This window comes from Neocloeon triangulifer, unplaced genomic scaffold (genome assembly GCF_031216515.1).
Source record: "Neocloeon triangulifer isolate White Clay Creek 2 clone unplaced genomic scaffold, ASM3121651v1 ptg000012l, whole genome shotgun sequence".
Classification (NCBI taxonomy): domain Eukaryota; kingdom Metazoa; phylum Arthropoda; class Insecta; order Ephemeroptera; family Baetidae; genus Neocloeon; species Neocloeon triangulifer.
In genome coordinates, this window is record NW_026775554.1 from 7,437,068 (window position 1) to 7,462,158 (window position 25,091).

Genomic DNA, 25,091 nt, shown 5'->3' on the forward strand with positions numbered 1-25,091 from the left:
CGAGGCAGATAATCAACTTGTTTTCGGTGCTGACGCGAGGAGGAAAAAAGAGGCGAAGTGAAAATTTGAAAAGGTGCGAGGGCGGAGAACGGCGCGGATCGATTGTCTGATTTAATTATTATTCAAAGTCGCGCTCGCTAATTTTTTTGCCACACCTGCCCTCTTTCCGAGCTGTACATTCAAAAAAAGGGTTGCTACAAATAGCGCCTTTTGAGGGGGTTGAAACAGTATATCCAACTTTGAAGGGTCGATTCAAAGGGGACAAAGTGCGTTGAAAAGTTTTTGTGGAGAACTAAAAAATTTACATTTTGGTTGGACCCACTTTTCTGCTACTGGAATTCTAATTTTGAAGCTCAAACTTTATAAATAGAATATTCAAGCACACAAATAATGAAATTTTTTAAATCGAGCTGCTGGGAATACGATCGTTTACCGAAGTGTCACGTATAAGACTAACGATTTCCCACAATAAGTTTTGGCAATAATCGCAGCGGCGGCAAATTAGCTTCCCGTCGCAAGATCGGCCTGGGAAAATGAGAAAAAGAAAGAGTCGCGAGCGAAAGCAATAAAGACACCGAGCGAGCAAAATTAATTTCCCCAGCTGCCCAACGGTTATTATTGTTATTTTCGGTGTGGAAATATGGCACGTACGTGACACGGACGCATCTTTCTTGTGCAGCTAAGGCGAGCAGTCGAATTAATTCGGCGGCGCCTGGTCGAGAATTAATGCTTCTCTGGCGTGCTCTTGGAAATGCAAATGCGCCCGAGGAAAAAATTCGACTCTCGCATGTCGATATGCTGAATAATGAATTTTTTCCCTCCGCCTTTTCCTGTGCAGGGAAAAACGTCAGCATCGAACTCTTTCTTCTTTTTCTCTCTTGATGGAATTTACCCAGATTCGGAAATGAATTCCGATCGGCGCTCGGCGATAAATTTTTTCCGAAAAAGTCAACCAGAGAGGGTGAATTAGTAAAGAGACCCCGCGAATTATTAATTGGCTTGGTTTGAGCGCGCGAAAAAGCGTCTCGCGGGACACGGAAAGGCAATTTGGCGCGGCGGCCGGAAAAAGCAGTCGCTTTACGACGCACGCATCAAACTTTGAAGCGGCTGTGAAAATAAAATAAAAGCTGCGTTTACACCCAGAGTTAAAAAAGAGCCGTACTCACTTAGAACGTGTGGTGCGATTTTTAACTCTAGCACCGCAGAGTTGCAATCTCGAGTGTTTCTTTTTTTTCCGTCGATCAAGTGCTTTTGCTATTTTTAACTCATCAGCGCTTTTCTAAACGAACTCCATCCTCTCATACGTGCCGGGAGGCGAAAAATAATGTTATTGCACGCGCGGAGAGAGAAGAGAATGAGGAAAGCATAAGCTTGGAATATTAGATTATGGCGAAAAATCATATTCCATTAAGAGGGTGCTTCAAAATCAAAGGTAAGGGTCATAAATAAATTTTCCAAGAAGAGATTTCATAATGGGAAAATGTTTGCTGAATCGATTTCTGGGGCAGTTTTAACTTCCTGCGCCCTTGTTTAGGGATTTATGTAAATATCAGAATATTCGTTTTTTATTAAAAAATTTGAATTAAAATACATTATTTGGTTCCATATAATTTGATTTTGGCCCCCCTGCTGAAATTATTTTTGTCCAAATTTTTCATGAAAAATATAACATCTTTACAAAAAACATACTACATTCAATTGTTGAAATTAATTTATGATAAAAGGAAGTTGGACAAAACGGCAGAAACACTAGCAAGAATTTGCTACAACTTCCGAGATAAAAAAAACCCCATCCGTTGTAATGTTAGTTTAAAATTTGTCATACATTACTAAAAATATATTTCTTTCCAATGATGAGTGAATTATTTTGTATAAAAGTGAGATTTGTATTGGAAAAAATCAATTTCAGGGACACAAAAGCACATTCGTCTCCTCATCTTTCAGCTTCCTCCACACCCCGCAGAGATTTTATTCCATTTTCATTTCACAGCTTCGTGGAAATAAAAATCAGACCATTTGGCGAAAATGGGGTGGATTCCAGGACTACGATATAAATAAAAATGAGCGTGGTGGTGATAATGGAGCTGCTTCCTCGCTCAGGTAAAATTTATTTAAGGCGAGAAGGAGGTGCCGCTTGCGATAAAATATTGACGACGTCGTCAATATTTGAGAGCAGACGGAGTGTTCGCTCGCTTTATATTTTAGATCAAATATGCAGCGGAGATCGTCGCCGCACAAGCCCCGCGAGGCGTTTGCGAATAATTAGCCCGCACATACGATTATTTGGAAAACAAAGCGATCGATGCGTGTGTTCACGTCGCAAACTGCTGGACGCGCATTAATTATTTTGCTCGGCTGGCTGACACAAACATCCAGCAGGCAACGAGCAAAACACGACCAGGTCAGCCAAATAAGCAAACCCGAATGGTCCGTGTCAAGTGCAGCAATCCTCGCGCGGTGTCAAATACGCACAGCAGGCTGAATTTCCACCAGTGAGACGCACCTGAACTCGAGGAGCAGGAAATTGTCGTTTCGAAATTCTAGCGCGAGCCGAGTGAGAGAAAATGCGATCTGCTCTGGAAACGTTTCGAAACGGGCGTGCATGAGTAATGGAGATTGTTCGCAGGCACAGCAGACGTTTCGCGTGAGCTTTCCACGGAATTCCTCGGCGCAAAAACGTGCCATCGGTGCGCAGAGCACTTGAAATAATGGAACTTGAACAGCACTGTACTGTTAGTCTGCTCGTTGCGAACAAAGGACGCACGGCCCAGAATGGTTTTCACCAAATTGGTGTCTAAATTTGGGCGCTGCCAAATTTCCATATCACAAAGGGCAGCTGAATGTCAGCTAAAAAACGTTTTGAATTAATTTTCATTTTTGATACTGTCAATTTTTATTTCCTGAAAAAGCAGCTTTCCACTTTTTACAACAAAATCCCTTCATCTCTTTTTAAACTGGAAAATAATTTAAGGATTTAATAAAAATCACAAAAAACAGACTAATTAAATGCCCCTTAATTTCTCTAAACGTCGAGATAAAAATTTGGCCCTTAATAAAAGTCACAATTTAACAAATTGAGGGTCGTTGCGGTGTTCAAAGTTAAAAAGCCTTTCCTGGCCTGGCCAAATCTTTATTCTTCCCTCGGCAGCGGTCGCATTTTCCCTCAGAGGCCCCTTCCCGGCAAACTTTACGGACTTTCTTTCTTTTTTTCATTGGCCATGCACGACTCCAGGGACGTGGTAATGAATTAAGTCGGCGGACATGCATGCGAGCGGCTCCTCTTGTGTATGTATGTGTGACGTCACGCTGAATAATTTAAGCGCACGGTCCGAAATTCGAGCGAGGCGCATCCGATTCCAGCGTCACGATCTGCCTAGATGTGAGTGCAGCAGCCATATAGGTAAACAAAATAGCACATGATGACTGGCGCCTGACTCATGCATGCGAAGTGAGCAAAGACACATCACCACTATGCGATAATGCTTTCAGCCCACCGACGTCGTGCCGAGGATCAATATTTGTCCCAGCGTTATCAAATGCATTGAAGAAACCGACAAGTTTTTGGCACAAATTGCAAAACCCAGGAGCAGGAAAAATGTTTTTTTTTTAAGGTTATAATTTTGTTTCAGATTTTCCATTTCATAAGATTTTGGGTCATTTTGTAAGTCGGGAACAGCAGAAATTTGCCCGGAATTGGATGATTGCGGTTGAACTCAACCCTAGGGTCATTCCGGAAGCAAAGGGGAAGCTTCAAAGCAGTCGCATGAATGTCAAAGAAAGTCGCCTTTAATTTGGACGAAATTCAGCCAAGAGTCCTCTGCTCTCTGCTCGTCTTTCGCGTTGTGCGCTCTTCGTTATTATTGTACAGTGAGCGCACAACAGGTCGTTATTCTGCCCAAAACCGAGATGGAAATGATCATTGTGGAGAGATATTCGTCTGAGAAAGAAAGTCAAAATCAAAGCCGTCCTGCAAGAACTGTTGATTTACGAGGCAGGTTTTTCTGGCCGGAAAAGGACCCTTGGGGTTGAATCGCAGGTAAATAAGGCACGAAACGAGCGAGCGATACTTTTCCATCCGTTCGTGCATGCTCTGTACAAAAGGGGCTCGCGAACCGTAAGCGGGTTAAGCCGCCGAGGAATGTGCACTCGCAGGTAAAACGACCGCTTTTCAGCCTCGCCTCTTTGCAATCACCAGGGGAGGCAAACACTCCGACGTGCTACAAAACTTTAATTTACATACCTTTGCAAATTAAGTTCTGTTTGTATTTTTGAAACTCGTTCTGATTTAACTGCAAATAAGCAGGAAAATACACAAAACATTATTTACAGCCAGGATTAATTTATTTAGAAATAAATTTCCAAATTTTAGCAAATCAGAAAAGTGATTACACACATATTTTTATTTTTAACTGCAATTTGAAGCAAAAAAAAAAAAAAAATCAAATTCTCCGTTGAACATTTGCCAGTGCGAATTTAAATTTCACATTGTGCCCGAGTGAGAAGTGTTCTGGCGTGCGAGCGAAAGGGTTGGTTGCCTGCATTCTAATTTCGCTGCGGATCGGGAGCTTAAAGTCACGGCGAGCGGCCGGCAATGGAGTTTGAGGCCGTTCTAGATAATTTGCATGAAATTGGCGAAAAGCCGCTTGCTCGTTCATATACTGAAAAATGATCAAAGCTAGTCGCCGCTTAAGTGGCCTTCTCCTTTCTTTCTCCGACTGCAAAAATGGAAATGCTAACTGGCGAGCGAGTGAATTTATTTTTAATCTAGATCAAGAAAAAGTCTCTCTCGAAAAAGTTGCTGCTGTCTTTTCCATTTCCCAGTCAAGGCAATTTCCGTGCATGTGACTTCCTCGGCCCGCGCGCCTGCGGACGGATCGATCGGGGCGCGGAAATAAATTTTTCGGGCTCGTCTCGAGGAATTATTATCCGCCGGCTAATGATTTAATTTGGGAAATGGCAGCCGGCGAAAAAACAGACAGCGACTCTGCCAAGAGCGGCGTTTTTGCGGCGAAATAATCAATTTTATCAGCAGCAGAAGGGACGGACAGCAGCCATCTGGACTTTTGGCAGCTCTTCCCAATTGCTGGCAAAAAATAAAACCCACCGCCGCTTCAAATCAAATTGTTTTTCTTCTTTGCGCGGTGTGTATAAGAGGATTGAAAACATAAAACAGCAGCCCACTCTGTAACTCTCCATGCTCATTAATTTGGGAGTTCCAAATATAGAAAAACATTCAGTAGAGCTGATAATATTTGAATTTATAAAATTATTGATGACTTTTTTACGGATGGAAAGGAATCACATTTTTAATTTTATTTATTTTAAAAGGCTGAATTTCCTTTACAATTTACGATACAAAAGTAAAAAAAAAAATTATTTCACAACCGTAAAAGGTGACGCTAATAGAGCCCCCTGCCTCTCTCGAATTTGACCCCTCTGCTCTTCGAAACCGTGAATTAGCATTTTGTACATTGAGAGGGTCTTTTTCCTTTTCTTCTCTTCGTCACGATCTCATGCACGACTTCGCACTCGCAGCTGCAGAAAATATTATTTTTATGGATGTACGTTTCCTCTCTCCGGCGACGGCAGTCCAAATTATGGCGTATAAATATCGCAGAAGGGAAAAGTCAAACAACTTTTATTTGTTCGCGGCGCAGAGGGGTCAGCAGTTTTTGCCATTCGTGTTTTTTACTACAGAATCAACATCAACTCAAAATCACTGGCGTTTACTTTTATTGATGGTTTTGATTGGATCAGCATCATGCGACGTTTGCATTTTTCAACACATAATACACGCGTTTCGCTTTATCGCTGGGCAATTTTGTATGCCGAAAATCGTTAGCGAAAAGACTGGTACCGCAGCAGCAGATTTTTCTTTCCTCCATGTATAAAATTATAAAGCTCAGTGAAAACTTTTCCTTTCGAGCAAAAAATGAGCTCCTCATTGCAGGCGGATTTGAAATATCGCCACTGAATAAAAATCTCCAACAAAGCGTGCGAATTTATTCCCTCTTTGTAACATCAGCTCTGGCAAAACGAAAAATTCCACCGTCCAACTTAATTCGCAAGTCCAACTTTGCACCAAACTTCAGAAACTCTCTGTTATTTGCTTAGTGAAAGAAAAAAAGAAAGGGGCAGACGAAACTTCTTCTGGCTTGGGTAATTAGCCCGTGAAAATCGCGAGCTCGCGCGCGCGCCGCGACAAAACAGTTCGTATTCCCACGCGACATTTGCTTTGCAGCTAATGATAAATTTTCATGTGCGACAATCGCGACCACCGCTCTCAGAAAACGGCGCGTTTTGTATTTTCATATTCACACGCGTAAGCATATTTCTCCTCTCACTCGCTGGTGAGAAAGTTGATCTTTTCTCGCACTTGCAATGTTATAAAAAAGTTTCCAGTGTTTGTTATACGCCAGCTAACGAACCTCGGATTTGTTTCCTCAGGCGATTTATTTGCTTTCGCAGAAACACGTGAAAACGAAATTAGAAATGATATATTCATCTAACAAGCGAATAATTGCAAAATCAATATGCCATGATTGACTTATATTTCCTGATAATCACCCACTGAAGTTTGGAAAATGCTTTTTGAAAAACAAGCAAGGTCTTTTAGAAATAAAAAAAATATAAAAGATGTAATTTTAAGAATTTTCTGCTTAAATTAATGGGTAAGTTCAAACAACGTGGTAGTTGATTAAGAAGTAAAAGGAAACTCATTTATTAGGCAGAGTTCAACGAAAATCCAATTTCGGAATAAAAATCCAATTTGAACTGCCGTGCTTAATCAATCTTAATGGGGTGGCGATACAAAAGGGTGAATAAGGCGAGGTGCTGATGAACATAGTGCAGAGCTGATGATGGCGGTGGCGCCACGGTAAGTTAATTAATTAAATGCACAATAAATATTATTATGCGACCTGCCGGTAATAAAGGCAGCAGCCAAGGCGCTAAATCACCCGCCAACCAGCAGACTTCTCGCAGCACCGAGTAATTAATTAAAGCCCGAGGCCCAAACGAACAGCGGCAGCTCACACTCGGTCGGAATTATCATACGTTTTATGCAGCCAGAAACTAATTAATTAATTGATACTAAGTCGGAGGAACCCCGGCAAAGCTGTTGGAAAGAAGCTTAATTTTTGAGCAGGACAAGGGTGTGAAAATATTTAAAACTCCCCGCTAGATAGGACGCATTATCCTGCTTGAAAATAAATAAATTTTCCTCTGCAGAAGCAAAGTTTGTTCACAGGAAAAATAAGAGCCTCCGCTGATGCCATAAAGAGGCCAAAAAGTTTCCAAAATTCCTTCACTTGAGCGAGGAGAGAGCATCGTAAAGTGCAAAAGATGCATTGAAAAATTGGGTCTATTGTTAGGCGTCTGTGTTTTGTTCCCACGCGGGGGAGCGAGCCGCAAAAAACGAAAATCACATGCGCAGGTAGGGGTTTCTGATGAGGATGAGCAAGGAAGAGACGAACACCTGTCCTCGCAGGAGGGGAGGGAAGGAGGGAGGGAGGGGAAGACGCCACCTGCCAGCAGCCTACCCCTGAAAAGGTTGTTCTCGAGACGCTCGCATTGAACAAAGGTGATAATAAAAAGGAGATTCATATTTTTTCAGGTGTCAAGACCGTTGGGAACAAGTGCATTCGAGATTGATATTTACATTTAATGTAGAGCAGACTCGGGGGGAAAATAATTTATTTACATGACGGTTTTTTTTTGCATCTTTTGACCTCGTTGTGTTGATCATCTGTTGTGCCGAACGTGTCTTGCCAGCGTGAAGATAAAAATCATCAGGGCACAATGCCGTTTAATCAACGCACAACACAATGCTGTTTTTTCACCCCTTTCTGTGCGGCCGGGCGAATCCACCCTCGTGCTGCGCCGGGAAAAAAATGACGCTCGATCGGGCCGCAGAGATTATCGGGCGAAGCGAATTTATTCGAGAGCTCGTGACATGCTGGAAACAGCGCAGAGATAAAATCTGTGCGCGATTCGCTACATCCCGCTTTTGATGCGTTCATTTTCAGCATCCAGATCGGGTTAATTGGGAGAAGTGGTGCCTGATTTCACTCGAATAATCCAATCCACCGATTCATTTTTCCCTTCATAAGCAGAATTTTTATAAACGCCGAGCAATTTTCATTTCATTTTGGCGAACGAATTGAAAAATCACGGATTAATAATTTGAAAAGAAGAACGAGAAATGTCGTGGAGAGAAATTGTGGCAGAGAACGAACGGGTTCTGTGCTGCTGCGCGGCTTGCACTTGAATTAGCATAAAAATAGAAAATGCTGCCTTTGTGAGCGCGCGAGGCCAAAGAAACAAAGCTCTCGTCTGTTTTGTGCTTTGCACACTCACTCGCATACATATTATATTGCTCTGCTTGGAAATTCAGCTGACGTGACAAAAAGCGCCGCGTGTAATTGCAGATTTAATATCAGAGCGAGCGACGAGAGAGAGCGAAAGAAATAAAGGCCCCCGGGGACCCAAAAAACCAAATGAGCCACCCCTGTAGTGTTTGCTCTCTCAGTATCTGTCCTCGGAATCAAATTTTCTGTGTCAGGACCGCATAAATTCAACACAGCACTGATTCGTCTTCCTTATCAGCAATCAAATTTCGAAGCGACAACAACCGGCCGCAGAAGATTCCACTCCCTTTCCGCCTTTCGGAATTTGTCCACTAAAGTCTCACAGACTATAATTTAAAATCATGAGATGCAGTGAGATAAAGAACATAGTTTTAAATTATCTCATGCAATAAATCAAATTATAAAAATAAATAAAAATGTGAAGTTTAAAGGGGGGTTAAAATAAAATTATTTTATTTTACAATTATAGGAGTAATAGTACTATTGTCTTGGCTTTTAATTTAAACTTGAAAAATAAAAACAGAAAAAATGCCAAAAATCTTTTTAAAACTAAAAAAAAAAACTATCTTTTTGAATTTTTTTCCTGCTCAGGAAATAATTGGGCTTTGTTTTCACCCAAAGAAAAACCGAATTATTTTTATAAAAATAAAATATGGAACAATCCCTGATTTGGCATTTTTTTTTTGCCTGTGCTTCCTTGTTCGTTGCAGCAGCATTTTGGTGTCTCGTTTTTTTCCCCCACCCAAAATAAACATAAACGAGAGGAGAACACACGGTTTTTTATATGTGCACTTTAACAAATTTTCATGTCCGCACGCGGCCAGCGGAAAAGAAACGGTCTGCCAAAGATTTTCGCCTGCGGATCCCGAGAGCTGCTGGAGAAAAAATGGTCTCGGGAAAGAGGAGCGTGTGGCGAAAAAGCAGCGGCTCATGAATAGATGACTGCGTGCGGCCGCTTCTATTTGCTGCTGCCTTTCTTTTTTACGGCTGCTTTTTTATCACAAGTCATCACATTTATTTGATTCGCCCGAGACACTCGCAAGAGAAGAAAGGCGGCGAGAAACTGACACGCCCCGCTGCAAAATCGCTGGTTTCGGTGCATCGCTTTTTCAATAATTAATTTATGCAGGCCGCGATCTGATGACGACGATAATGATAACCGTAACGGCGACGAGCGCAATTAATGAGCCGCGTTCGCAACCTATTTGAGGCTTTGCGATCAAACTCGCTGAATAATTGCCCGACGCGCGTGTGTGGCACTTCCTGAGCGTGCCCGATTATATGAATGCGTAATAATGCGCTCGGCACGGCCACAGGGACGCCTCCACTGGGGCTCTAAGCACGAAGTGGCGCAAATCTGGGCCATCATCATCCCATATTATGTACCACAGTGAACATGCAAATGCAGTACACTGATGGGCAAAGTTAATTGCTTGTAGCGATTAATTAACTGCTTGATGAGCACCGTTTAAAATAAAATGTGCAAAAGTGACTTTTCGATTTGATTATTTTCTAAATTTTGGGGGAAGCAATTTGTTTTATTTTAATTTTTATTTATAATTAATATCTTTTCTTTTTCTTTTTTCTTGTCGAAAATTTTTTCAATGCGAAAATAACCAAGTTTTTAAAATATTTATAGTTAAATTTAATGGATCAAATTTAATATTTAGCTAATATGAAAATTAAATAAGTAATTTATAACAAATAACAATAATATATTATAGTAAAGTTAATGGAAAATATTATTGTTTAAAATTTATTATTAATAATTATTATTTTTATTATTTTGAAAGAAAATTTAGTCACACATATTACTTTGATTCATTTAATATTTGCTTCATTTGAGTTGAGACTATTTTAACCTGCATCTCTAATAGAAAATATCCAATTATTATCAAAATATTTAAAATCCTCAAATTTAAACGCATAGTTCAGAAATACACAATTAATGTGTTGACAGAATATTGGTACCCCAAACTACCCGGATTTGCGTAGGCTCTGATCAAAATTAGCAAGGCCAGAGGGGTGTTCGCGTGGTAATGATCAGAGGCCGCCGGTTTCGATTTTCGATCAGGAATGCCGTTGAAAACACGGCTTACGCGCGCCGCTCACTTACAACTTTATTAGGCCGGCGTTTTGCAGCTGTGAAGAAGTGGTCTAGCTCGATCTGATCATAATGCACGCCAATATTACGCGCGGCTTTGTGAGTATACTGTCGGCGAATCGATCTCTCTCTCTCACTCTCTCGCGAGTCATTATTTTATTATTTTACGATCAGCCCGAAAAGCCTTTGGCTCCAACGACCGACTGATCTGCAGTGGAAAACGCCGCTACGTATGTTTACTAAACGCGTTTTGCGCGCCTCCATCTTATCGTAATATGACGCTAGAGCTAAAATGAAAAGGGGAGAGAGAATTTCTAGTTTGTTTAGTACTTATATTTTACATAATGCCTCATACAGGAAAGTTTTTAGGAAACGATAATAAGTTTTTTTTTATTAAAAAGCCAGTTTTAGTCAAATAATAAATTAAAAATTGCGTGATATAATAGGAAAAAAATTAAGTATTTCATTTCTCGATTCCGGGGAAAATGGTAAATAATTTTATGCCTCTTGTAGTTCGTGCTTGTTTAAAAGTTATAAAAAAAAAAACTTAACAACATTTTGCCAGCATTTCATAAATTTTGAATACTTGGCGCAACAGTGAGTCTCGGCGTTGCGGTAAATTCATAATTTCACGCGAAATTACGTCGGAAAAGCGACAAGGGACAAAAAGTGCGTTTAATTGAGAGCACGCAGGCAGCACTGAATTAATTTCGGCGGGCAACAATGCGTGAAAACAATTAAAGGCTCTGGTTTCGAGAGAGGCGGCGCTAGCGAAGGGTCAGCGCAAAAGGTCGCGGCCGCAAACAAACCACGTTCGGACGAGGAGCGAGACCATAAAACAAAGTACAACACGACCGCGGCTTGTGTGCAGAGTGGAGTGGAATAAAAAAGGCTGGAAACAAAACCGGTCCCGCGGCACTTGACGACATTTCAAAGTTATCACCGCCGGCGACAGGACTGTCCGACGACAAATCAAAATGAGAGTAGTTTTGTTTCTACACTTGACACGAAAATTTCAATTGCAACTGTTGCAGCAGATGGCCGATGCACGCAGAGGGTCAAGTGTAAGGGTTGATGCGCTGCACCCCTATTTTCGCTCACTTTTTATTATCATTTAAAAACTACGGGAGTACAATGGGCCGGCTAATCACGAATCGACCGCAGATGGCTCAAATTTTGCCGCTCCACTTGAGAAGCAAAGCATGGCGAGAGTTGCTTTTATTCAATTTGATTGCGCCACTTGTTCCGGCCATTTCATCCCCCTTTGCCTTTTCGAGGGCTGGCATCATCGTGTTGTTATCAAACACGCGATTATGTTCATTTGAGCGGTCGATTGTCGACGCGTGCAATTCACTGTTTGCAATCGCCGGTGTGCTATTAGCGACCGTAAAAGCACGCTTTTAAACTGGCCATGCGGATAATGCAAATTTTGAAATGGCTTTGTGGGCGAAAACATTATTTAAATGCATGAGCATTTAACAACACATTTTGTTTTTAATAAATAAATAAGGGAGAAATTCGAATAATTAGTTGAACATTTTAACAAGTTTTCAGTTTCAATTCTCAATAGGAAAATAAACTGACAAAACAATTAATTTATGCTTCAATAATTTCAATTTGCTAACAGATTATTTTCTATGATTTTCTATTGAAAAAGGTAATATTTTTGACGATGGCAGAATTGATTTGGGATCTCCTCAAATGAGATAAAGTGATGGGTTTTTTTATTACAATTTATACGCACTTTTAAGGCAACTCCATTTATTTCAAAAAATTTCCTCATAGCCTTTTGCGCACGGCATTTTTTTTTGCGAAAGTACATTGTTTATTTTAGCGGCGCAGAGGACGGACGAGGTGATTTAAAATTCATGAATTACGGCTCCCTGGCGATGGGACCAGACGCTGTCCATTTTGGAAAAGTGAAACAAAAGAGAATTAAAAAGCCGCTCGCTCTGTTTTCTGCTCATGTCGCTCCCGGTGGGTGTGGGAATTCGCCTGCGCTCGCTTCCGGAAAGAGGTAATTACCTCAGCCAAGAAGAAGCTGCTTTCCTACTTCGCATCGGAGGCAATTATTTTTACGTGTACAGACCAGCATGATTCAAAGGGAGGATCCAAACGAATTAAAAAAATAATATACATGAACACAAAAAGCAGCCCATCCCACCGTTTGTTTTTGTTTCATTTCGTAATGTATTAATTCAATCTGTGTGCGACGGAGGCGAACGAAATGTAAATTCGTCGGGCCTTTCTTTTGGGAAAATGTACTTGGCAGAAAATACGGCGAAATTTGCCAATTAGCGGCAAAATTTGCATTCAGCTTGCGAACTAGAGAGGCTGAATGAACGCGGGCTGTGACAAATCTCCCTTCTCTTTGCTCGTCGGTCCTACCCACTCGCTGATAAGATAAAAGCCGGCAGGGCAAACAAGCAACTCTCGAGAGCATCTTTTCTTGCGCAAGCAGAATCGCAGGAAATAACTCTCTGGCTGGGAGATAATTCGCGCTACACCACGCATACCTAGCGACTGGCGTCACGTCCACGGCTTTCAATGTGGAGCGATTTTCCTGCTCAATAAAAAGCCCATACTGGGCGGCTATTTACTCGGCTCGGGCACGTCCATGTTTCATCCAGCGAGTGATTCATCACTGCCACCTAGCATGTGCTCGGCGGCTTGATTCAGATTACGGCCGGAAAAAAAAATGAGCAAGACCTCTCTGGCATTCATTCCGATTTAGAACACGCTCATCTACATGATCCTCCAATTACTTTTACCTGGAAAGTAAACCAAATTAAGCGTTTAATTTAAATGTACATGTGCAAAAGCACAAATTTGTTTTTCGCCAGTTAATTTGCAGTTTTTTTTTTTATAAAATTGTTTTCTTTTCATGAAAAGTAAACATTAATTGAATTAAAAACTATTAATAAAAAATAAAATACTGTTGAATTAGAAATATCGAATAAATTCGAGAGTAAAGAGAAACATAAAAATTCTGGATCTTTTAAATGTTTATTTTAAGAATTATTATTTGAAAGCGAATTATTTGAATTTTATTCATTTCTTGTTTGATTGACCTTTGGTAATAAAATAAGCACTTGGAAGCACCTTACTCGTTTTACAATTTCAGACTACATTACCTGTGCCAAAGTACAAAATTGTTTTTTTTTTCGCCAGATAATTTGCATTTTTTTAAAAAATTGTCTATTCTTACATGAAAAATAAACATTAATTGAAAAACAATAATATTAAAAAAATCGAAAAATGTAGCGCACAGATAAAAAAATTTCAAATTATAAAACAACTACATTTCTAACATTATATAACAATATATTATTTTCCCCTGCTGCATATAACGTTGTTTTATTTTATTTTAACGACATTTTTGGTTGAATCAAATTTTGGTCCAGTTTCCTCGGGCACTCTTGCTAATTTTGGCCGATTGGTGCGTTTGCCCAACCGCAAAGCTCACTCACTCTCGGCGGTGCCAGAAAGCCGGCCGACGCAAATACACATTTTTCCGCAGTGAAAAGTGGTTTGGCTGCTGCTGGATGAATTCCCCAGTTGGGCGTGAAACAATAATAATTTCGCCTCGAATTGCATCTCTCTCGCGCGCGCGCGCTCACGGCGTGATTTATGAATATCGCCCGCTCGGCATAGAGAGAGAGAATTGGTCGGTCCGATGGTCGGTCGACTAGCGTAATAACCGTAATTGATACCAGTGGAGAGCGGCGAGAGGCATGTGCATATTCATGTAGCGACGACTGTAATGAAATTACTTCACAGTCCGTCCGACAGACTCGTGATTACCGTGCCAAGATGAGCAAGGGCAGAACGTTGGCGCTAAAAGTGGTCAATAATTGAAGGGCCACCCCCTCGGGGCAGCCGCCGACAAAACTATACGTTGCGAATTACCTAATACTTTGGACTCGTAATAGCTGAACTTTGCCTGCGGGAACTTGTTGCAATGGGGGATGAATTTGCCATGTAGTTTCCGGACCATCCCTAATTTGATACGGAACACAATGTTCTCCTTGAACAATCATAACAAGGTTACATTCAAAAAGGTTCTGAAACTTCTTACAATCAAAAAATTTAATACAAAATTGATACTTTTTAGGATAACTTGCTCTGAAATTCTTTAAATTGGAATTCAAGCGAGGTATGTGCAGCTGTAAAATAGGTTCTATATAAAATGATTGTGTTAGTCCTTCATCGGCCCATTGAGTCCTTCAACACCTAATTTTAACGACTCCATTCACCGCTCTCCGTTGGGGGCAATTTCCTCAGATAAAGCCAGTAAAAACAAAGCGTCGGTTGGGCGTCTTGCCTCCATTAGTGTAGGGATTTTTGGGCGGGAAACTAGCTTCCATTTAGAGAAACTGCCCAAACCAGCTTCAAGTCGAACTCTGTTTCAGTCACCACAATATAATTAATTTTCATCACTGGTGGTTTCTTTTAGGGACTTCATTGCCAATAACCTATAAAAAACCTTGTTCTTCCTAAAAGTCGATCCTTTTTTACAAGCAAATTCCTGCAGTTGGCCGGAAACGCGCCAAATTCTTCAAAACACGCAAACCGTTTCTCATCGATAATTTCTTTCTTTTTTCGGTTCTCCACGCACACCGCGATAGACCGGCGTTCTCCGCGGGCTATTCCGTCCGTTGTGATGCTTCTTCATCTTCTCGCGGGCGCGCGAGTGGCTTGGCCTTGAACGAGATGGCCTGCCAGACGACGGCTCTCCATGCCCGAGTGCGTGACTTTCGGAGGGGAGGGGCTCAGGGAGCTACCTGTGTTGCTACCTGAAACACGCTCTCCCGTAGTGTACAGCACAGGGGGAAACGAACGAGGAGAATATGACGGACGAGCAGTTAAACAAGAGAGGCGAAAAGACAGGCTGGACGTGCAGAGCATGCAGCAGGGAAGAAAAGGCTGCTCGCTCATCATTATTTATTATTATGTGCTTAACGTCGCGCTGCCCATTAAATTGTCGTCCCCGCGACGAACGAACCCCATGGCTTGTTCAACAGGCGTGAATCACAGAGAGAAGGGCACCTTTTGTGCACCAACAGATTTATTCTTTCCTCCTGAGTGACGTTCAATCAGACGCTCTTTGAATCAGACGCAGCACTTAAGAATTAGGAAACGGAAAAGTAGTGCTCTCTGATGACTTGGGTACTTCTTTGAATAAACAAGGTCCAGCAATTTCCAAGTGCACTCATTTACGCGTCTATTCACAAGTTGGAAAAAGGCATAGAAAAAAGTATCCATTTTTTTTAAATTAATTCTCACAAAGAGTTGGGAAATACTTTTGATTTTTCACTTCACATCCTTTGCGCTGAGCTATATTAGACTCTTTCTACTTTGCTGAATTGAATGTAAAACGTGCGTTGGAACGAGGAAATTGTCTTGCGATTGCACGAGAGCGGCTGGCTAATGGCGTAACATGCCCTAGCTCTGCGATGTCTGCGAAATGACACTGAAATTGAATGGGCTGATCAATAACGAAAGACGAAAAAGAAGGAAAAACTTCTTCTGCCATGTGTGTAGCGAACATATTCGAAAACGATTCTCTGCCGGCAGTTGATCGTGCGCCGCACTTCTTAAAAGCCCATATTCGCGATTCTCGTGCTTGTTTTTACTCTCTTTCGAAATAAAATAACAGAAAGAAAAAAATTCCGTGTGTGCTTTCCATCTCCGCCAATCAATGTGAGCGAAGTGCCGCATATGGCGCCGACGTCGTTCACTTATCTTCAAGATTGTTTAACAAGGCGAGCGAGTCGTGTTGCAAAACGATAGCGATTTGATTTTTTTGTCTGCCTGCTCTTGATTGGTAACAAATGTTTATACTGCTGCGATGGCCATGTTTTTATAGGGTTGAATTAAAAAATAACGAAAAATTCAAGAGTAAAGAGAAATCATAAAAAAATATATTTTGATTTTTTTTAAATGTTTATTTATAGAATTATTTTTTGATAAAAAATTTTAAAATTTATTCCTTTTTTTATTCACCTTTGCTGATAATATAAGCACCTGGCTTGTTTTACAATTTCAGGCAGCAGAGAGACTCCATTGAGATTCGCACGCAAAAAGATCATTTCACTTTCAAAACAGTTCCCCGTGGCGCGGAGCTACGCTGATGAGACTCTTATTTGGTTCGCATCTCTCTCGCGCACGCTGCTGGCGTTGCTCCTCCAAGCCGCCCAAAATAATAAATAGGAGGAACAAATCAGTCTTAACGAGCTTCAATTGGAGTGGATGAGATACGAGAGCGTCTGCCGGAGTGATTTTCCTCCTTTCTTTTCTTCCATTCTAACGACGCACGCCTTGTCCCTGCAAGAGCGCATATTTTTAATCATAATTTCACTCTGTCCGCCAGAAAATAATCCTTCCTCTGCGGCGCGTGAAGCTTTTTTTAATACGCCGAGGCATGATCTTAATTGAATATTTAACAAGAAGCGAGTGCGTGAGCCGGCGAGCGAGCGAGTGCTGCCGGGAGAGCCATGCCGCGCCACCGTTAATTAAAAATCGGCTTTATTACAAAAACATTGGGCCTCGGCAAAATCTATATTTTACATGTGCCACAGCAAGAGCAGCATGAGCATGCGGCAGACACCCTGGGGCTTTCTCGAAAAATTTTCGGCGAGCTAGCTTCGGTCTTCTTTGCATTTTAAAACGGCGCTTTTTGCGAAAAGAAAAGCCCTGGGATGTATTTTTATCATTAAAGTGTAAAATGCTCTGGGGAATTCGCTCTATAACTCTAAATTGACTTTTGTACATAAAATAAAAATTATCAAAAGTTGTTTTGGCATTAAAATTGGATGACTGAAAAGTCACATATTTAATACCCACTCTTTGCAAGACTCGGCCTTTACGTATAATATGCTTTTTTTCAAACTCATTTGAGTACAAGTTCTAACAAAACCCTTTAACTTTTATTTTTTGGCATTTGTTATAGAAAATATAATGATATTTTTTAAGTTTGAGTCCAATGTAAGCAATAACTTTGTGAATGCTTATTAACTTGTATTTTAATAAATCTCCAACTTCAGCTCTGCGGTAAAGCCACTCACAAAGTTGGTCTCCAATATCGCAAAGTGCGTCAATCCCCTTTCGCTTCAACGCCTCTGCAAATTTCCGCACCTCCCGAGCGAGCATTATGATTCGCACCCCGGCTCGATGATGACGAGATTATAAATTTGGAACACGCGGCGCGCGCGAGGATTAAAACAATGCGTGCTGGAAGAGCAGATGACGGCTTGTATGATATAGACGCAAACAGGATCACAATTTTCTGACTGCAACAGCACACCGGCGGCTTTTATTGCTCCCCTATGCAAATTGCCCGCTGATTGCATTTTGCGACTCTGCGGCCACGCCCTCCAACACTAATCGCTTGGCTGCCTTGACTGCTTTTATTGCAGCCGGATCTTTATTGTCATAAAATAAAATCCAACTGCGCGCGAATCTTTTCTTTTTTTTGTCTGGGAAGAGAAAGAATTCAAGAGCCCGCGCGAGAACGAAAGCAATTTCTCTGATGAAAAGGGAAGCAGATGAAAAATTAAAAAGCCGTAGACTTTCCTCGGAATTCTCGTAAATATTAAAGCGCTTGTGTGTCGGTCTGAATGAATGAAATTTGAAAGGGGTCGTTGAGATAAAAGACCGCCGCGATAATAATGCTATTCATAAATAACAACACGGACGGGCCTGCCGGTTTTCGCAGCGTAATTAGATTACATGAGCGTTTCCTCCTACCCGTCGTCGTCGTCGCGCACCCTTCTTGGAGCAAACGACTGAGTGCATCCCTCCCGTTTAGAATACATAACATAATCCGACTTGCGGGAGAAAAAAACGAATGCACCTCCAGCAGCAATGCAAGAGCGACCCTTGATGCGAAACCGCTTTTATTTGTACTCTTTGTGTGCGTATAATTTTCAAAAAGCAAAGAAATCGCGCTTGAGGAATCTGCAAGCTATTAAAAGGGGGCGAAACAACCCTCCGGCTAACACGAGGGAAGTAGGGCCGTGTAAAAACCGTATTGAGAATTGAGTGTTCAAGTGTCTTTGTTCACTATGAGTTTTTTATAATAATATTTTTATTAGTTTTTATTAACTTTTTCTTTAGTGGGGTTTTATAAAAAAAAAAAAATTAACTAGCTTGAAGTTTTGCTTTAAAAATAAAAGCATAAAAGAATAATTCAATCTATCAAGACCTCATTAAATGTATTTCTAGTTAATTTAATATTTCTAACGCACTTTAAATTAAAAATCAAGCAAGAAATTTAAAACAAAAAAATAAAAAATATATTGACGGAAAATAATTCCTTTATTTTTTATGCATTTTTGCAACTTAAAAAAATCTCGCATTAAGCTTTGTATTTATATCGAAAATCCTTTTGATCTTTCAAGGCTTTCACCAGGATTTCTGCATTTGTGACGGTTAAGCTGTAACAAAACCGATTGTTGTCCACTTTCAGCGCGGCCTACACACTTCTGCGAATTCCTCTTTTCCGACGGCAAACACTAAGGCACAGAGGCGTGCGTGCAAATGTTTGTTTTTCCTGCGGCGGCTCTCGTAAGCGCACGACCGCGTTTTCGCGCACTGCCCGACCAGCAACATCACGTAGCCGGCCTGAGAAAGACAAACAAACGACTTGATGGAATGCATTGACATGCAGATTAGCGAGGGGCGCTAAATTTTCAAATACTTCCTGCTCGCGTGCGCTCTCTTCTCTTTGGACCGAAGATGCTAGAGGGGTTGAACCACCCTATGCAATTGCCTTTTAACTAACCGCAGGGGAGGCTGCTGCTGGTAGGGGGTGGCGGGCGCGCATAACTAGTTATTGTTTGCAATCTGACTCACCGAATATGAAATGGAAAGTCAGCAGCAGCGTCTGCTTTTGTGCGTGTGGCTCCAATTTCTGCGTCGTTCAACGACAATAATTGCCCGTCGCTCTGAATATGAATTAGCAATTTTGTGATTAACCCCTGATTTATGGGCGGATGGACCGGTGGCAGCATCCCCACACCCCTTTGTTGCACGCGCTTCGCAACAAGGGGTGGATTTTAGGAAATCCATTTGCACTTTGAAATTACACCGAAATAAATTTAAGGCGTGCAATTTATTTTGAAAGGCACTACGAGATGAATGTTGCTAAATTGCTCTCTTGAAAACATGTGTCGTGGGATTAAATATCAAATGCTGTGGATTGTTTCCGCCGTGTTTGCATTTAGATGGAAATTGTTACAAGCTTTCCTGCAGAAAAATCATTTTCCCTCCGAGAGAGTGGAAATGAAGGCAGTTGAACAAATTACAAGAGCAATAAATTTTCCCCCTAGTCGCAGTATTAGAGGCGGAGGTGATAATTCAGAGCTTACTTAGTCAGCAGTGACAATCCTTTGACTCTCAAGATTAGTGTGAGCGTCAAATTAAATCTGGAAAACGTCAAAATAATGAACTCAGTTTGCCGCCCGGCGCCCTCATTAATCTGACGAGGAACCCTTTCACTCTCCCGGCGCTTCAGGAAAGAGAGTGACGCCGCTCAAGACTTGCAAGACGTGCAGTAACCCCATCCGAAACCATGTCACGTTTTGCTCTCAAATTTCAAGCCGCTTTTTCATCAATTTTCAATTTCCGACGCAATTTCTCCTGTAAGTGAATTTATTATAAAAAAAATTATTATTTTGCGAGCTTTGTTTTTTCTTAATAATAGAACGGCGCAAGAGCGAATTTCCTTTAACTTTAGGAGAGGGTTAATCGGGCGCGGCGACGCAAAGCGGGGTGCGATTAAGCAGCACATTAGACCGGACTAATAATTAAAGGAGCGACGCCGCCGAACTCGCCGCCTTCTAATAATCTGCGCTCCGAGAGAGAGAGGCCTCTTGAATTTTGGCAAATAAAGGAGTTTGAGACAGTTGATATTCGCACGGAGAGGACGACGAGGCAGGAAGGAAAACCGATTAAACCCTGCAATTTTGAGCCTTCTCAGTGCTCAAGATCAAAATGCATAGATTACATTTGGTTAGAGAAAATGGGATATATAATGAACAGAAAAACAAGAACATACAAATTTCTGTCAAAAATAGGATGGAAAATATTTTCTATCTGAGTAACTTTGGGAAAATATACAAATTTTCCACGATTTTCTGATCAACTTTTTTTAACAATACTGCTAGCAATTAGCTTCAAATGTATAATTATTACATCCTCAGTTGTGTTTCAATTGAATGCAAAAAGTAAACCAGTCTGAAAGTGCATCAGATTTTATACTCAAAGTCGTGCAGGCAAGAAAGAGGCAAGCAACCAGTTTGATTTTCCTCTCTCCTCTCTTTCGTTTTCTCACTAAGGTACGATTCAAGGCCTCAGGTCAATACCCTGGGACCGCCGCTTGCGAAACCATGCGGGCTGCAGGAAGAGTATAATATAATGAAAGACCGCTCGCTCATGCTTCGGCTATTCTCGGCTCTTCCTTTGCCAAATGCACTTACCAGAGCACATCGGTCTGTCTTTTCAACTGTGAGCATGTATTCTAATTGAGCAGGACGAGGAGAGGGAGGAGAGGGAAGGCGGCCAGCAAGCGATTACGTCTGTGTGTTCTTTTGCTTTCGTTTACTTGTGGATTTGCAGCAGTCGGAACGCCTCCGCCTTTGCGGTTTCAAAAGTTGCAGTGAGCAGAGAAAGGGTTCTTGACCGTCTGCCATTGCCAACAATAAATAATTTTATTAGTAGTAAGAGCGGCTGATTATTCTTGTGCGCCCGCACGGCACCAAGACGAATGTAAATTTTCCTCTCGACTGCTTCCTTTTACAACCACATTTCAAAGTTATAGAAGGAAATTTCAATCCTACCGGTATTTTCCCCGTCAGATTGTTCATCCAAAAAGTTGGTTTTCTCACCTGGAACAATAGAAATTGAAAATTAAAAAATTATGGTGTCCTCTGTTGTTCATTTTGGAAAGAGACAAGGAAGAAAAAATAATTTGAAGAGAGCAAAGGACGGCTTTGTCCAAAAATAAACAACGAGCGAGTGATATCTTCTTTTATGCATATTATCGCTGTTAAATGATCTCCCGACGAAAAAGAGAGACAGAGCGAAATCCTTGTGCGCGCCGCAACAAAGAGCAGCCCTCATCTCCACAACTCACTCGCACTCTTTTTTTCACGTCACCGACTAACTAACAGGCGCGGACGGACTGACCTACTCGCCGCTGCACTTGATTTCAATTAAATTAAACGTGCTCATGCAAAAAAGGGTAGATTAAGACTGACTTTGGCGCAGCAAAACAGAGCTGCACCGAGTTGACCTTTAGAATAAAAACTGCACTCTGTATATTTAAATCCAATTAAGCATGCAAATACATTACCACGGAAAAGCAAACTGCGGCTCCTGTGCAAATGAAATGAAAGCTCAATGAAAAGGCTTTCAAAGTTTGGCGGAAAAAGAATCTTTTTTGATTTTGTTTCATAGCCAGCAGGCCGCCCACTTTTGCACACTTTGAAATTCTATTCCGAGCTGCTTGCCTGGCGCATAAAAGCTTTTCTCTTGGCTTGCGTGGCCGTTGGAATTTATACAAGCTCTATATAATTTTGCATAGCCCTAATTAAGCTCCAATAACAACACTTAGCGCAATAAATTCAATTCTAACGAGCTTCATTAATTAAATGAAGGCGCCGTGGATGCGAAAAACGAGGCCCATTTGTTTTCCGCAGTGTCACTCCCGCCAAAACAAATCCCTAATTACGAAAACAACCTTAAAATGGGAAAAAATCATCTGAAGGACAACAACTGGCGTGCTATTTATCTTTACCCTAAACGTGCTAGGGGATAAAAATATTTCAGGGCTTTTACACTGCACGCATTTGAGTTTATCAGCAGCCTTGCAGTCGGGGAGTTTTTATTTTCTAGCAGCACTCGGGATGATTTTTCAAGAGGTTTATTTTGAGACGACAATTATAAATCTCCATAAGAGGCGGAATGCCGCGCAGGCTGTTGAGCCTAGTTAAGGCAATTACGGAATGGAAGGGAGAGAGCACTTAACATACCGTTGCTTAAAACTGCGCTCACAAAATCCATTATGTATTTATTTACCGAGACGCACATAAAGAAAGAAAGGCACTCTGGCTCTAGTTAGCGGGGTGGAAGAAAGAAACAAGCGCGACCGCGGTGGAAAAACGAGAAAGCTGCGGAGGCGAATAATACTGATTGGCTACAATTTGAATTAGTTAAGACTGTTGATCTTGGTGCCAAGACAAACAAGAAATGAGGCAAAAATTTCTAGGCAAATAAATACACAGACACAAAGTTCTGAGGAAACTAGCGAGGAAAGTAAATGTGAAGCGAGGCGTAGCCAATTTGACCGGTAAATATTTGAAACCTCAAGAACAAATTCGTGAACAGGCGAGCGAGCGACCCCTGCAGTTTGCGGCCATTAAATTCGACACAAGAAGAATACTTTTTCGCCGGGGAAAATTTATCTGGGGAGGAATGTACGCCTCAACAATTCTTTCTTTCCACGAAGAATGGCATTCTCTATTTTTTTCGCCTCGCTCATGGAGCAGGAAAGGGCGGGTGGGGGAGAGGCCATAAATTTTGTCACATCAAAGAGGAATATTTTTGCACCTTTTCAAAGGCGGACAAAAAATCGTCGAGAGTTCTACTGTGGAAGCGTTTCAATGAAGCGCAGAGTCGGAGGATTTTCGTCCTCTGACTGAGAAATGAGCTGAATAAATGTCAACACCGGTTTATTCACTCTCTTTGTCACGCGAGTGCCGCTGCTTTTTCACTTAAATCACGCGCTCGCAACTCGATTTGCGCTCACTCGCGTCTTCACGCGCTGACGATCAAAGCGAGGGAATTGCACAGAGAAATTATATAATGCGTCTTGAGAGTCTCTCTCTGCCTCCAAGTTAACTAGTTGCTAAGTAGCGAATCTATTTGCTGCTGCTGAGAAACCGAGAATTGTTTCCACGAGGAGTTTTGTTGGGAGGCTCTTGAAATTTGGCCCGCGGCCGCATTTAGACAAGGGTTTGATGCTTTGTGGCGCCAACAAATCAGAAGACAAGTTGGTAGCTCTGAATACTTTGAAAATCCAATCAAGATTCAAAATTGAGTCAAGTACTGACTTGAAGACAGCGTGCAAAATTTAAAACAAAAATCTATAGGAAAATTTAAATTTTATTTTTTATGCTTTATTGATGGGCAACACTTTGTATTTATATGCCAATTTTGGCATCCCATTTTGATAAGAGAGCAAAATTGTTCAGAGTCGGAAGGGTGCAAAGTTCCTTTCCAATCCTACTTTCAATCAAAACGACGTCTTCGGCGGGTCTTGCCGCAGATAAAAAGCGCCTCTCTCGGTTTTGCGAATGCCGATTTTCCGCGCGCAAGATTAATGCCCGCCGAGATTGACACTTTGTAAATTATCCGGCTCCACTGCGGACGCCGCCGACAAAAGTGTGTGTTGGTTGGTGCGGCAGCACCGACGGAGCGCATCAATTCCACCGGTGGCAATTTTAAAAAGTGTGAGAGCATTTTATTTATTTTTTAAATAAAAAGCGGCGCTCGTTATTGTTCGCGCGGGTGCAAAAATAATGGAGGGCACGTTGAATTGGTAGGTCTCTCTCGGCGGTGCTTATATTGTGGTCATATTTCAAAGTGACAAAATGGCATTCAAAACGAGCCTGCAAGTGCAAACAAGCTAGCCGGGCTGGCTGGCACTAAACAATCCTTTTTGCAAACACGCCGACTTTGGCGCCCCCCGAGAAGAATGCGTGTTTGTTATTAAATTCGCTGAAGGGTGTTCGTAAATTTCCTCTGCTTTTCGAACTCCCTCTTTGGTGTGTATCATCGATTGGCGCGCGGCAGCCGTCGGATTAAAACTTTTCAGCGGAATTTACTTTTTTTCATAAGCCGCGCGGTTTTTGCTTTTAATGCACACATCAGATAGCGTCGCGATGGATTTTCCGCAGCACGCTTCAGCTTACTTAGGAATTAATGACTGAAAATAATTTCCTCATCAACTAACTCTATACCTGAGGGATTTTTATTTTATTTGCGAATAAACTGGCGCAGGATAAGAGAAGGAAATCTCTCTCATTTGCATTCGAACAAACGAGCGAGTTAATTAAAAAATAAAATAAAAATACTGCAAAATCCAGCAGCGGGCGTCCGTTTCTCACGAAGCTTTTCTGCAAATGCGCAATCTTGCTATGTCAAAAGAAGGGCTTTTTTGATTGAAAGAGAAAAAGCAACGAGAGATGTGCGATTGGATATTGATCCTGTTTTTCCGAGAGCCACTTTGAATGACGTGCCCTCTCAACAAGCAATATTTTATATTTTTCTGACGCGCAAAACTCGATTTCGCCGCGCGCTGAAAATAGAAAAGTTGGAAATTAATTGCGGCACCCGAAATTGGGCCATTTTTCATTTTGCGTCAGAGTGCGCAGGAATTATTTATCGACACGATTCAGCCCGCCCGAATATATAAATTAAGGGAGTTCACCTCATAAATAAGGGTCAGTTTTAATGCAGCGCCCCGGGTGTCGCATTGCCAATTACCCTTCCTTGGCTAGGGTTCCTCGTCGCACACACGTAACTGGCAGGCTCTAAAAGTTGGTCGAATAAAA

The 25,091-nt window shown here is 41.5% G+C and overlaps 1 protein-coding gene across 2 annotated transcripts in view; it reads right to left on the reverse strand.

The window, feature by feature from the left end:
* Positions 1-25,091, reverse strand: part of LOC132197749 (DE-cadherin) — a 48,056-nt gene that overhangs the window by 13,248 nt on the left and 9,717 nt on the right. The window contains exon 2 of one of the 2 annotated variants that reach the window (XM_059621269.1): positions 21,315-21,362. The exons of the other annotated variant lie outside the window; for it this stretch is intronic. Within the exon in view, the coding sequence (XP_059477252.1) occupies positions 21,315-21,362 (48 nt within the window). The remainder of the gene's footprint in view (positions 1-21,314; positions 21,363-25,091) is intronic. 2 annotated transcript variants of the gene reach the window in all.